At 39.7% G+C, this 12,471-nt stretch overlaps 1 protein-coding gene across 10 annotated transcripts in view; it reads right to left on the minus strand.

Annotated features, from left to right (window-relative positions):
* CC2D2B (coiled-coil and C2 domain containing 2B) overlaps positions 1-12,471 on the minus strand; it is a 120,274-nt gene that overhangs the window by 30,057 nt on the left and 77,746 nt on the right. For 9 of the 10 annotated variants that reach the window (XM_051823119.2, XM_051823120.2, XM_051823118.2 and 6 more), the window contains one exon: positions 8,232-8,328. The exons of the other annotated variant lie outside the window; for it this stretch is intronic. In XM_051823119.2, coding sequence (XP_051679079.1) covers positions 8,232-8,328 — 97 coding nt within the window. The remainder of the gene's footprint in view (positions 1-8,231; positions 8,329-12,471) is intronic. 10 annotated transcript variants of the gene reach the window in all.

Below are 12,471 nucleotides of genomic sequence, written 5' to 3' on the forward strand. Positions count from 1 at the left end.
TAGAAAGAAAAAAAAACTGTCAACACAGAATACTGTTCCCTGTAAAGCTCTCATTTATGAATGAAAGTGAAATAAATACCTTCCATAACTAACAGAAATTGAAAGAATTTGTCACCACTTGTCCAGTCTTACAAGAGATGCTTAAGGATATACTACACACAGAAACACAGAAAGACAATCATCACTATGGAAGAATGTATAGGAAGACAATCTTCCAATAAAAGTACAAAGGAAATCCAAAGTAAACAATAGGAACATTAATGAAAAATGGCAGAGCTGGCTGGCACTGTGGCTCACTAGGCTAATCCTCCGCCTGCAGTGCCAGCACCCCGTGTTCTAGTCCTGGTTGCTCCTCTTCCAGTCCAGCTCTCTGTTGTGGCCCAGGAGGGCAGTGGGGGATGGCCCAAGTGCTTGGGTCCCTGCACCCATATGGGAGACCAAGAGGAAGTACCCGGCTCCTGGCTTTGGATCGGTGCAGCACCGGCCATGGCAGCCATTAGGGGAGTAAACCAACAGAAGGAAGACCTTTCTCTCTGTCTCTCTCTCACTGTCTATAACTCTGTCTCTCTAACTCTGCCTGTCAAAAAATTAAGAAAAAGAAAAATGACAGGGCCAAGTTGTTACTTATCAATAATCACCTTGAAAGTAAATGGCCTAAACTCTCCAGTTAAAAGATACAGAGAGGGGGTAGTGTCAGCATTCCATATGGGCACTGGTTTAAGACCCAGCTGCTCCACTTCCAATACAGCTCTCTGCTATGGCCTGGGAAAGCAGCAGAAGATGGCCCAAGTCCTTGGGCCCCTGTACCTGCATGAGAAAACTCAGGGAAGCTCCTGGCTTCTGGCTTCAGATTGGCGCAGCTCCAGCTGTTGCAGCTAATTGGGGAGTGAACCAGTGGATGGAAGACCTCTCTCTCTCTGTCTCTCTCTCTGCCTCTTCTTATCTCTCTGTGTAACTCTGACTTTCAAATAAATAAATAAATATTTTTTTAAAAAAAGATACAGACAGGCTAATTGGATTAAACCACAAAATCCATTTATTTGCTGCCTAAAGAAACACACCTCACCAACAAAGATACAAACAGACTGAAAGGGAAAGGATGGAAAATGATATTCCATGCTAACAGAAAGCAAAAGAGAGCAGGTGTAGCCATCCTAATATCAGAAAAAATAGACTTTAACATAAAACTGTTAAAAGAGACAAAGAAGGGCACTATGTAATGATTAAGGGATCAATTCAACAGGAAGATGTGATGATAATAAACGTATATACACCCAATTACAGAGTGCCTGGCTATTTAATTTAATGGATCTAAAGGGAGACACAGACTCTAATACAATAGTAATAGGAGACTTCAACTCCCCACTTTTATCAATGGACAGAAAATCAACAAAGAAACAATAAAGCTAATTAACACTATGTACCAAATGAACCTGATATCTACAGAACTCTTCATCCCACACTTGCAGAATACTCATTCTTCTCATCTGTGCATAAAATTTTGTCTAGGATAGACATATGCTAGGCCATAAAGCAAGTCTCAGCAACTTCAAAAAATCAAAATCATACCATGCATCTTCTCTGACAACAATGGAATAAAGCTGGAAATCAACAACTCAAGAATCTTTAGAATATATGCAAAAACATGGAGATTTAACAACATGCTCCTGAATGAACAGGGGGCATAGAAGAAATCAAAAAAGAAATAAAAAAATTTCTGGAAACAAATGAAGACAACAATACAACATATCCAAACTTATGGGACACACCCAAAGAACTGTTAAGAGGGAAACTTATAGCAATTGGTACCTATATCAAGAGATTTGAAAAGTAACAAGTAAATGAGCTATCAATGCATCTCAAAAATCTAGAAAAACAACAACAAAATTAGTAGGAGGAAAGAACAAATTAAAATTAAAGAAGAAATAAACAAAATTCAAACAAAAAATACAAAAGACCAATGAAATGAGCTGATATTTTTTGAAAATAAACAAACAAAATTGATATACCATTGGCCTAACTAATCAAAAAAAATAGAGAGAAGACCCAAATCAATAAAATCAAAGATGAAAAAGAAATGTAACAACAAATACCACAGAAATAAAAAGAATCATCAGGAATTACTACAAACAGCTGTATGCCAACAAATTGGGAAACCTAGAAAAATGGATAAATTACTGGACACTTACAATCTACCAACATTGAGTCATAAAGACATAGAAAACCTAAACATACCGATAACCAAGATGGAGATGGAATCAGTAATAAAGACCCTCATTGGGCTGGAGCTGTGGCATATTGGGTGGGACTGCCACCTGTAGTGCTGGCATCCCATGTGGGCACTGGTTTGGTCCCAACTGCTCCACTTCCGATCCAACTCTCTGCTGTGGCCTGGGAGGGCAGTGGAAGATGGTCCAAGCTCTTGGCCCCTGCACCCATGTGGGAGACCCAGAGGAGGCTCCTGGTTCCTGGCTTCAGGGCGCAGCTCTGGCCATTGCAGCCAATTGGGGAGTGGATCAGCAGACGGAAGATCACTTTCTCTGTCTCTCTCAGCCTCTCCTTCTCTCTCAGTGTAACTTGCCTTTCAAATAAATAAATAAATCTTTTTTTAAAAAAAGACCCTCCCAATAAAGAAAATCCCAGGACCAGATTGCTTCACTGCTCAATTCTATCAGACAATTTAAAGAACCAGTTTCAATTCTTATCAGGCTATCCAAAACAATTGAAAAAGAGAGAATCTTTTCAAACTGATTCTATGAAAAAGATATGATAGAAAAAAAGAACTATAGACCAATATCCCTGAAGAACATAGACATAAAAATCCTCAACAAAATATTAGCTAATCGAATCCAACAACACATCAGAAAGATCATTCACCCGGGCCAAGGGGGATTCACCACTGGTATGCAAGGATGGTTCAACATCTGAAAATCAATCAATGTGATATATTACATTAAAAACTAAAGAACAAAAACCATATGGTTATCTCAGTAGGTGCAGAGAAAGCACTTGATAAAATACAATATCCTTTCATGGTGAGAACCTGAAACAAACTGGTTATAGAAGGAACGTTCCTCAACACAATCAACACAATTTATGACAAACCCATAGCTAGCATTTGATTGAATGGGGAAAAGTTGGAAGCACAACCACTAAGATACAGAACCAGAAAAGGATGCCCACACTCACCATTGCTATTCAATATAGTCCTGCAAGTTTTAGCCAGAGCCATTAGGCAAGAAAAAGAAATCAAAGAGATACAAATTGGAAAGGAGGAAGTCAAACTATCCCTATTTGCAGATGACATGATTCTATATATAAGGGATCCAAAAGACTCTACTCAGAGACTACTGGAACTCATAAAAGAGTTTGGTAAAGTGGCAGTATATAAAATTTGTTAGGAAAAGAGTTGCAGATTGGTGTCTTCTCACATGGGGCACCGTAAATGTTAGGAAAACAGGCACAGAATACAGAGGAGGTAGTGTATGAATTTATAGCCAGACCAAATTTATTGAGAAAAAATGAAATTTGCAGAGATGGGTGACCAACTACCAGTGTACATATGGTGGAACATGTGGCAGAAGGCCCCAACCCCAGGGGTCAGGACTTTTTATATTTTAGGAGGCTCTAGGAATGGGGGTGGGGATAGGGAGCAGAAGAAGATGGTGAATTCCTAGAACTGGTCTTTCAGGTGTTCCAGCAACTGGTCTTTCCGGTGGCTGTGGGGGTGAGGTATGAAGGGAATAGAGTGTGAGATCCAACTGAGATTCAAGGGCAAGGAATAAATTCTAATGTTTATCTATATTTTGGGCAGTGAGCGATAATGGCTGAGGCTTATGTCTTTGTTCCATCAAAATTAACACACAAAAATCAATAGCATTTGTATACATAGACAATGTCATGGTTGAGAAGGAACTTCTAAGATGAATCCCATTCACAACAGCTATAAAAAATTAAATACCCAGGAATATATTTAATAAAAAATGTCAAAGATCTCCATGATAAAAATTACAAAACATTAAAGAAAGAAATAGAAGAACACACACACACAACAAAAACTGTCCACATTCATGGATTGGAAGGATCAATATCATCAAAATGTTCATACTATTGAAAGCAATTTACAGTTTCCTTTTTTTTTCTATTTGACAGGCAGAGTTAGACAGTGAGAGAGACAGAGAGACAGAGAGACAGAGAGAAAGGTCTTCCTTCTGTTGGTTCACCCCCTAAATGGCCACTATGGCTGGTGCTATGCCTATCTGAAGCCGGGAGCCAGGTGCTTCCTCCTGGTCTCCCATGCAGGTGCAGGGGCCCAAGCACTTGGGCCACAGCAGAGAGCTGGACTGGAAGAGGAGCAACCGGGACTAGAACCCACTGCCTATATGGGATGCTGGTGCTGCAGGCAGAGGATTAGCCAAGTGAGCCACGGCACCGGCCCCACAATTTACAGTTTCAATGCAATCCCAATCAAAATACCAAAGACATTCTTCTCAGATCTAGAAAAAACAGTGGTAAAATTAATATGGAAACACAAGAGACCTCGAATAGCTAAAGAAATCTTATACAACAAAAATAAAGCTGGAGGCATCACAATACTAGATTTTAAGATATACTACAGGGCAGTTATAATCAAAACAGCTTGGTACTGGCAAAAAATAAAAATAAAAATGTGTTGATCAATGGAACAGAATAGAAATCCAGAATCAATCCATGCATCTACGACCAGCTAATCTTTGACAAAGGAACTAAAATCACCCTCAAGAGCAAGGACAATCTCTTCAACAAATGGTGCTGGGAAAGCTGGATCTCTGCATGCAGAAGTATGAAACAAGACCCCTGCCTTGCACTTTACACAAAAATCCACCCAAAACGAATCAAAGATCTAAATCTATGACCTGATACCATCAACTTACTAGAGAATTTTGGAGAAACTGAAACTCTGCAAGACATTGTCTTAAGCGAAGACTTCTTGGAGAAGACCTCAGGAGCACAGGCAATCAAAGCTAAAATTGACAAATGTGATTACACCAAGCTCAAGTGTGATTACATCAAGCTTTTACACTGTAAAAGAAACACACAGTAAAGTGAAGAGGCAACCAACAGAATGGGAAAAAATCGATGCAAACTATGCCACTGATAAAGGATTAATATCTAGAATCTAAAAAGAGCTCAAGAAATTCAACCACAACAAAACAAACAATCCAGTTAAAAAATGGGCAAAGGACTTAAACAGGCATTTTTCATGAGGGGAAATTCAAATGGCCAATATGCACTTGAAAAATGCCTAGGATCACTACCCATCAGAGAAATGCAAATCAAAATTACCCTGATGCTTCACCTCACCCCAGTTATAATGGTTCTCATATAGATATCAACAAGTAATTAATACTGGTGAGGATGTGGGGAAAAGGTACCCTAATCCACTGTTGATGGGACTGCAAACTGGTGCAGCCACTGTGGAAGATAGTATGGAGATACCTCAGAAATATGAATATAGACGTACCATACGACCCAGCCATCCCACTTCAAGGAATTTATCCAAATAAAAACAGCATATGAAACAGTGATCTGTACCCCAATGTTTATTGTAGCCCAAATCACAATAGCTAAGATATGGAATCAACCCAGATGTTCATCAACTGAAGACTGGATAAAGAAATAATGGTATACATACACTATGAAATACTAGGCAGTGGTAAAAAAAATGAAATCCTGTCATTTGCAACAAAATGGATGCAGCTGGAAACCATTATATTTAGTGAAATAAGCCAGTCCCCAAGAGACAAATACCATATGTTCTCCCTAATCTGTGGTAACTAATAGAGTACCTAAAAGGTAATCTATAGGAGTGCAAATGACACTTTGAGATATGGTGATTTTGAATGGCCCTTCTCTTGATTGTTGAGGAATAGTGTTTTTTTTTTCTTCTTCATACTATTTTTTGAACTCTTTACTTAGTGTAGGGTTAATCTTATGAGAATAAATTTAACTGAAAATAGATCTTTGTAAAAATAAGAATGGGAATAGGAGAGGGAGGAAGAAAAAGGATGGGGGTGTGGGTGGGAGAGAGGGTATGGTGGAAAGTATCACTATGTTCCTGAATTTGCATATATGAAATACATGAAATTGGTATGCCTTAAATAAAAAAAAATAAAATGAAAAGACAAGCTACACACTTGGAAAAATATCTGCAAAACATATCTGATAAAGGACTTACATACAAAATACAAAAAGAATCCTCAAAATTCAATAATCATCCTTATTTTAAAAACAAAATACTTGAAAAGACATTTTAACTAAAAAGATATACAAATGGCAACTCAGTAATTAGGAAATGCAAATTAAAACTGCAATAAAAAATCATCACACACCTATTAGAATGACTGTAACTTTTTTTTTATTTTTTATCTTTTATTTAATGAATATAAATTTCCAAAGTACGACTCATGGGTTACAATGGCTTCCCCCCCCCATCCCGTCCCTCCCACCCACAACCCTCCCCTTTCCCACTCCCTCTCCCCTTCCATTCACATCAAGATTCATTTTTGATTATCTTAATATACAGAAGATCAGCTTAGTATACCTTAAGTAAGGATTTCAACAGTTTGCTCCCACACAGAAACATAAAGTGAAAAATAATAGATGATTTTTTTAAATGATGATGAAATCAGATCAAACCTATTGTCATGTTTAATCCCAGTGAGAGTCAAGTTGGGAATTGATAATTTCTTTTTTTTTTTTTTTTTTTTTTTACAGAAGATCAGTTTAGTGTACATTAAGTAAAGATTTCAATCGTTTGCACCCCCATAGAAACACAAAGTGAAATATACTGTTTGAGTACTCGTTATAGCATTAAGCCTCAGTGTACAGCACATTAAGGACAGAGATCCTACATGAGGAGTAAGTGCACAGTGACTCCTGTTGTTGACTTTACAAATTGACACTCCTGTTTATGGCATCAGTAATCTCCCTATGCACCAGTCATGAGTTTCCAAGGCTATGGAAGCCCCTTGAGTTCTCCGACTCTTATCTTGTTTAGACAAGGTCATAGTCAAAGTGGAGGTTCTCTCCTCCCTTCAGAGAAAGGCACCTCCCTCTTTGAAGACCTGTTCTTTCCACTGGGATCTCACTCACAGAGATCTTTTTGCCAGAGTGTCTTGGCTTTCCATGCCTGAAATACTCTCATGGGCTTTTCAGCCAGATCCGAGTGCCTTTAGGGCTGATTCTGAGGCCAGAGTGCTATTTAGGACATCCGCCATTCTATGAGTCTGCTGAGTATCAAGAATGACTGTAACTTAAGTCTGACAAAGTATTTTTGAGAAAGTTAAAGGACTGAAGTCTTACACATTACTGACGGAAATTTAAAAATGGTACAATTATTTTATAAAACAATTTAGCAATTTTTGAACATCTACTTACCATAATATCCAATCATTTCATTCCTAGGTATTTAATAAGAGAAAAAAAGCATTTGTCTATACAAACATGTGTACAAATGTTCAATAGCAGCATTATTTATGATAGTAAAAGAAAGAAGACAAACTCAATGTCCATCAACAGGTAACTAAAAGATGCAATGGGATGCATGTGTATCAGTGGAATACTACTATGCAATTAAAACTAATGAACTAATTGACAGATACTACAACATGGACAAATCTCAAAATATTTTTCTAAGAGAAAGAAGCAAAGCATGAAATTAATATGCACTGTTTTATTTCATTTCTAGAAAATAGAAACTATAGGTATAGAAAGCAGATCAATGATTGCCTTGGGTGGGAGGCAGAAAGAAGAAGAAAGTAGGGGGGAACAGAGTAGGGGGAAACTTTTGAGGGTAATAAATAGGTTCATCATCTTGATTGTGAAGAGAGCTTCAGAGGTGTCTATATATGTCAGACTTGTCCCATTACACACTTTAAATATCTGTAGATTATTATATAGGCATAAAAGGCATTGGCATTTACCGCCACTAATACACTCTGCATTGCCAATAGCCTAAACTTAATTCCACTTTTAGCCACTTACATTTTTCACCAACTAAAGACCAAAAAACAAACAAACAAAAACAGAGAGAAGCTGGGAAAGGTGGAAGAGAGCATCCAAAGTCACCCCAGATCCATTTTAGAGAATACAGGGATTGCATCTAAAAGGAAATGTATAAATACTACTATGCTGCTCATTCAGTTTGACCTTTTAGAATTATTCAACACTGTTTAATTGTTACACCTTACCTCATGTTTTTCAATGATCACCTCATCAAAAATGTTTATATACACATTATCTTTTATTTTAGATAAGTTTGAGAAGCTATAATCATGTCCAGGTGAGCTACAAATAAGAAAAACATACATAAATACTTAACTTTAAAAAAAATTTTTTTTGACAGGCAGAGTGGTCAGTGAGAGAGAGAGACAGAGAGAAAGGTCTTCCTTTGCCGTTGGTTCACCCTCCAATGGCTGCTGCGGCTGGCGCACAGCGCTGATCCAATGGCAGGAGCCAGGTACTTCTCCTGGTCTCCCATGGGGTGCAGGGCCCAAGTACTTGGGCCATCCTCCACTGCACTCCCTGGCCACAGCAGAGAGCTGGCCTGGAAGAGGGGCAACCGGGACAGAATCCAGTGCCCCGACCGGGACTAGAACCCGGTGTGCCGGTGCCGCAAGGCAGAGGATTAGCCTAGTGAGCCACGGCGCTGGTAACTTAACTTTTTATAATAGCAATTTAGTTCCTAAGAGCATAATGCATAGCAGATAATACAATTACCTGAGTTGTCTTTTATAAAGTATAAACTAAGAAAAAGCTATATGCTTTGAAGATGGACTGTTACCTTTCATCAAAACAAGTGTGTGCTTTGTAATTTATCTTTCATATTAAGCAGAAAGGTTTTCACTACAGTCATCCCTTACTAATTATCTGTATGCTACATTAAGATTTTCCAACTGTTTAAAATTCTGTTAGTTTCTGCTAATTCACACATTAATGGAACCCAGGTAATTTTAAAAAAAGATTTATTTATCTATTTGAAAGGTAGAGTTACAGAATGAGAGGAGAGACAGAGAGAAACAGAAAGAGATTGTCGGCCAGTGCCACAGCTCACTTGGCTAATCCTCTGCCTGAGGCGCCAGCACCCCCGGTTCTAGTCCTGGCTGGGGCGCCGGATTCTGTCCCAGTTGTTCCTCTTCCAGGCCAGCTCTCTGCTGTGGCCTGGGAAGGCGGTGGAGGATGGCCCAAGTGCTTGGTCCCTGCACCTGCATGGGAGACCAGGAGGAAGCATCTGGCTCCTGGCTTCGAATCGGCGCAGTGTGCTGGCCATAGCAGTCATTTGAGGGGTGAACCAACAGAAGGAAGACCTTTCTCTCTCTAACTCTGCCTGTCAAAAACAAAGAAAGAAAGAAAGAGATTGTCTACCTGCTGATTCACTCCCAAATGCACCCAATGGCTGGGGCTGTGCCAGGCTGAAGCCAGGAGCAAGGAGCTTCCTCTGGGTCTCCCATGTGGGTGCAGGGACTCAGGGACTTGGGTCATCTTCTGCTGCTTTCCCAGGTTCATTATCAGCGAGCTGGATCAGAAGTGGAGCAGCCAGGACTCAAAGTGGTGCTCATATGGGATGCTGGCACTGCGGCCTCAGTCTAACCCACTGAGCCACAGCTCCAGCCCCTAATTCACACGTATAATTAAAATATCTTCTTGCTCATAGTTAATAGTTGTGATTATTTTAATCATAGAGCCTTTCCCACATCTATTTTCCCCAAAAGAAATCTGGATAAGAGAGAACACTTAATTTTGCAAGTTGTCTCTGATGCCTTACTTGATTAGGGACATTTATATTCTAAAATTAGTTTTTATTTGTGAGGCAGAGAAAGAAAGAGATCCCATTTACTGGTTCTCTCCTCAAAAGTCTGCAATGGCCAGGGCTGGGCTGGTGCCAGAGTTTGGAGCTGGGAACTCAACCCAGGTCTCCCATGTGGGTGGCAGGAACCACTGAACCATTACCTATTGCTCCCCAAGCTCTATAGTGAGAGAAAGCTGGGATAAGAAGCCATTGCCAGGGATGGAACCCAGGTACTCCAATGTGGAATGCAGTATCTTAGCTGTTAGGCTAAATTTCTGCCCCTAACATTTGGAATTAGCTAAAAGGATCGTGTATATCATGAGCAATGAACTTCCAAGTTCCAGTTTGCATTCTAACTCCATCAAACGTCTAAGAGCAATGAAAATCACAATCCTGTGCAGTAGGTTATTTTACGTGGCGAACCTGAAGCTCAGAGAAGTTAAATAATTTGCTCAAGAGCATTCCATCAGCAAGTAATAGCACTCTGATCTGGACCCAGTTCTGACTGACTCCAAAGACTGTATCTTTTTACTATATAATTGCCACTGACATTATTTGTTGATGTTTATTGTTTAAGGAACCAAGTATTATTTCAAAGCATCATCAACAGTTTACAACTTTCTGAGACCTACAGCAAGTGACAATTGATAAATGCTAGTTCAGGTAACAATTTAAGTTGAGTCCTTATACTTCTAAGTGATAAAATAACAAGCTGACTCCCTTGCTTTGCTCCTCAAGGGTTTCCTTTCATGCTGAGGTGGCCTAAGGCAGGGCAGGCAAGGCAGTGTGCATTTGCTGTGTCAGGTCAGAGAGAGAAAGGATGAAAGCCATCCTCAAGACATTTCTGAGCTTGTCAACTTGGTATATCCCTTAAATTACTCAAGTTCTTTTGCTTTATCTTCCATTTTGCATTTTCTTTTAAACTTCCCTCAAATTTCACAATTCTTCCTCTAAAATAGGGCTCATGGGGCTAATTACCACTTATTTAATATTCAATTTATTTCATTTCCATGCCATTTTTTTAAAAAAAATTTGTTTATTTTATTTGAAAGTCAGAGTTACACAGAGAGAGGAGAGGGAGAGGGAGAGAGAGAGAGAGGTCTTTAATTCACTGGGTCACTCCCCAATTGGCTGCAACAGCTGGAGCTGCGCAATCTGAAGCCAGGAACCACGAGCTTCCTCCTGGTCTCCCACATGGGTGCAGGAGCCCAAGGACTTGGGTCATCTTCCACTGCTTTCCCAGGTCATAGCAGAGAGCTGGATCGGAAGTGGAGCAGCCAGGACTAGAACCGGTGCTCATATGGGATGCTGGCATTTCAGGTCAGGGCATTAACCTGCTGCGCCACAGCACTGGCCCCCACCATGCCATTTTTATTTACCTAAATTTCATAAGTACAGGGGAATAGGAGTCTTATATTAGAGGCAACAAAAAGTTCTAGCTGGATGGTTTTGTCTTAGCCAAAACCTATGATCCACTTGGTTGTACCAAAATTATGTTCTTGGCTTATTTCATTGCTATAATGGCAATGATGTAAACACTCTAACCTTTCTCTTTAGTTCACTTACAGGTTTATTTGTTTTACTGGTTGTTTCAATTCATTTAGTATAATATTTTTTCTAATATCTAATATTTTAAAAATTTACAAACATATAACCACATAAGAGAGGGTCTTCAAAATTTTGTAGAAAAAGCCCACTTTGAAAAACATATGCATGAATTTCAATTTTTTGCACTAACATAAACTTATAAATGTATATTTAAAAGATTTACTTATTTGAAAGCCAGAGTTACAGAAAGAGAGAGGGATCTTCCATCCACTGGTTTGCTCCCCAAATTGCCACAATGGCCAGGACTGGGCCAGGTGGAACCCAGGAGCCTAGAACTCTTTCCACCTCCTTCCCAGGGATGGAGCAAGAAGGAAAAGCATATCCAAAGCTCCACACCACTTTTTGGTTCCTTGCGTACCTGACGGACAGCAGGTCCCAACACTTCCCCCTACCCTCATGTGAGAAATTTCCTAACCCCCTATATTGCTCCTTAACAAGCTCAACCCCACCTCAGCCATTAGCCCCGGCCTGATGGCAAAAAAGCCTGGCAAACCTGCTCAATCTAGCCTGATGTTGGCCCACCTAGAACAGAAAGCAGCTCTGGCTGTATAAACACCTAGTCTCTGTGATGCCACTGCTCCTGTCCTCCCAGGTAGTGCGTCTCTCTCTCTCAGGTTTGTCTCTGAATCAACCTGTTCAGGCTGTGGAATTCATGGTCTGTCTCTTCTTTGTCTTGCTCTGTTTCCTCTTTGTCTTGCTCTTCAACCCTTATATCCAAGAACATTAGGAGGGTGCTGGATCAGAAATGGAACAGCTGGGACTTGAGCCTGTGTTTACATGGCATGCCAGCATTGCAGGCAGTGGCTTAACTCACTGCACCACAACACTGGCCCCTAAACTTTCTTTTGATTATGCTTTTATAATGCCTTCATAGTTTACCTTTTTATAAGCAAATATATTTTACATGCTATTTAGCTTGATATTACACAACATATAGATTTACTTTCAAATCAATACTCTGTCATACACAAAGGTAAAAAGGTCAGGAAAGCAAGTATCACAGTACAAGGCAGAGCAAAAAGTACAAGGTCAAG

This window comes from Oryctolagus cuniculus, chromosome 15 (assembly GCF_964237555.1).
Source record: "Oryctolagus cuniculus chromosome 15, mOryCun1.1, whole genome shotgun sequence".
Lineage (NCBI taxonomy): Eukaryota > Metazoa > Chordata > Mammalia > Lagomorpha > Leporidae > Oryctolagus > Oryctolagus cuniculus.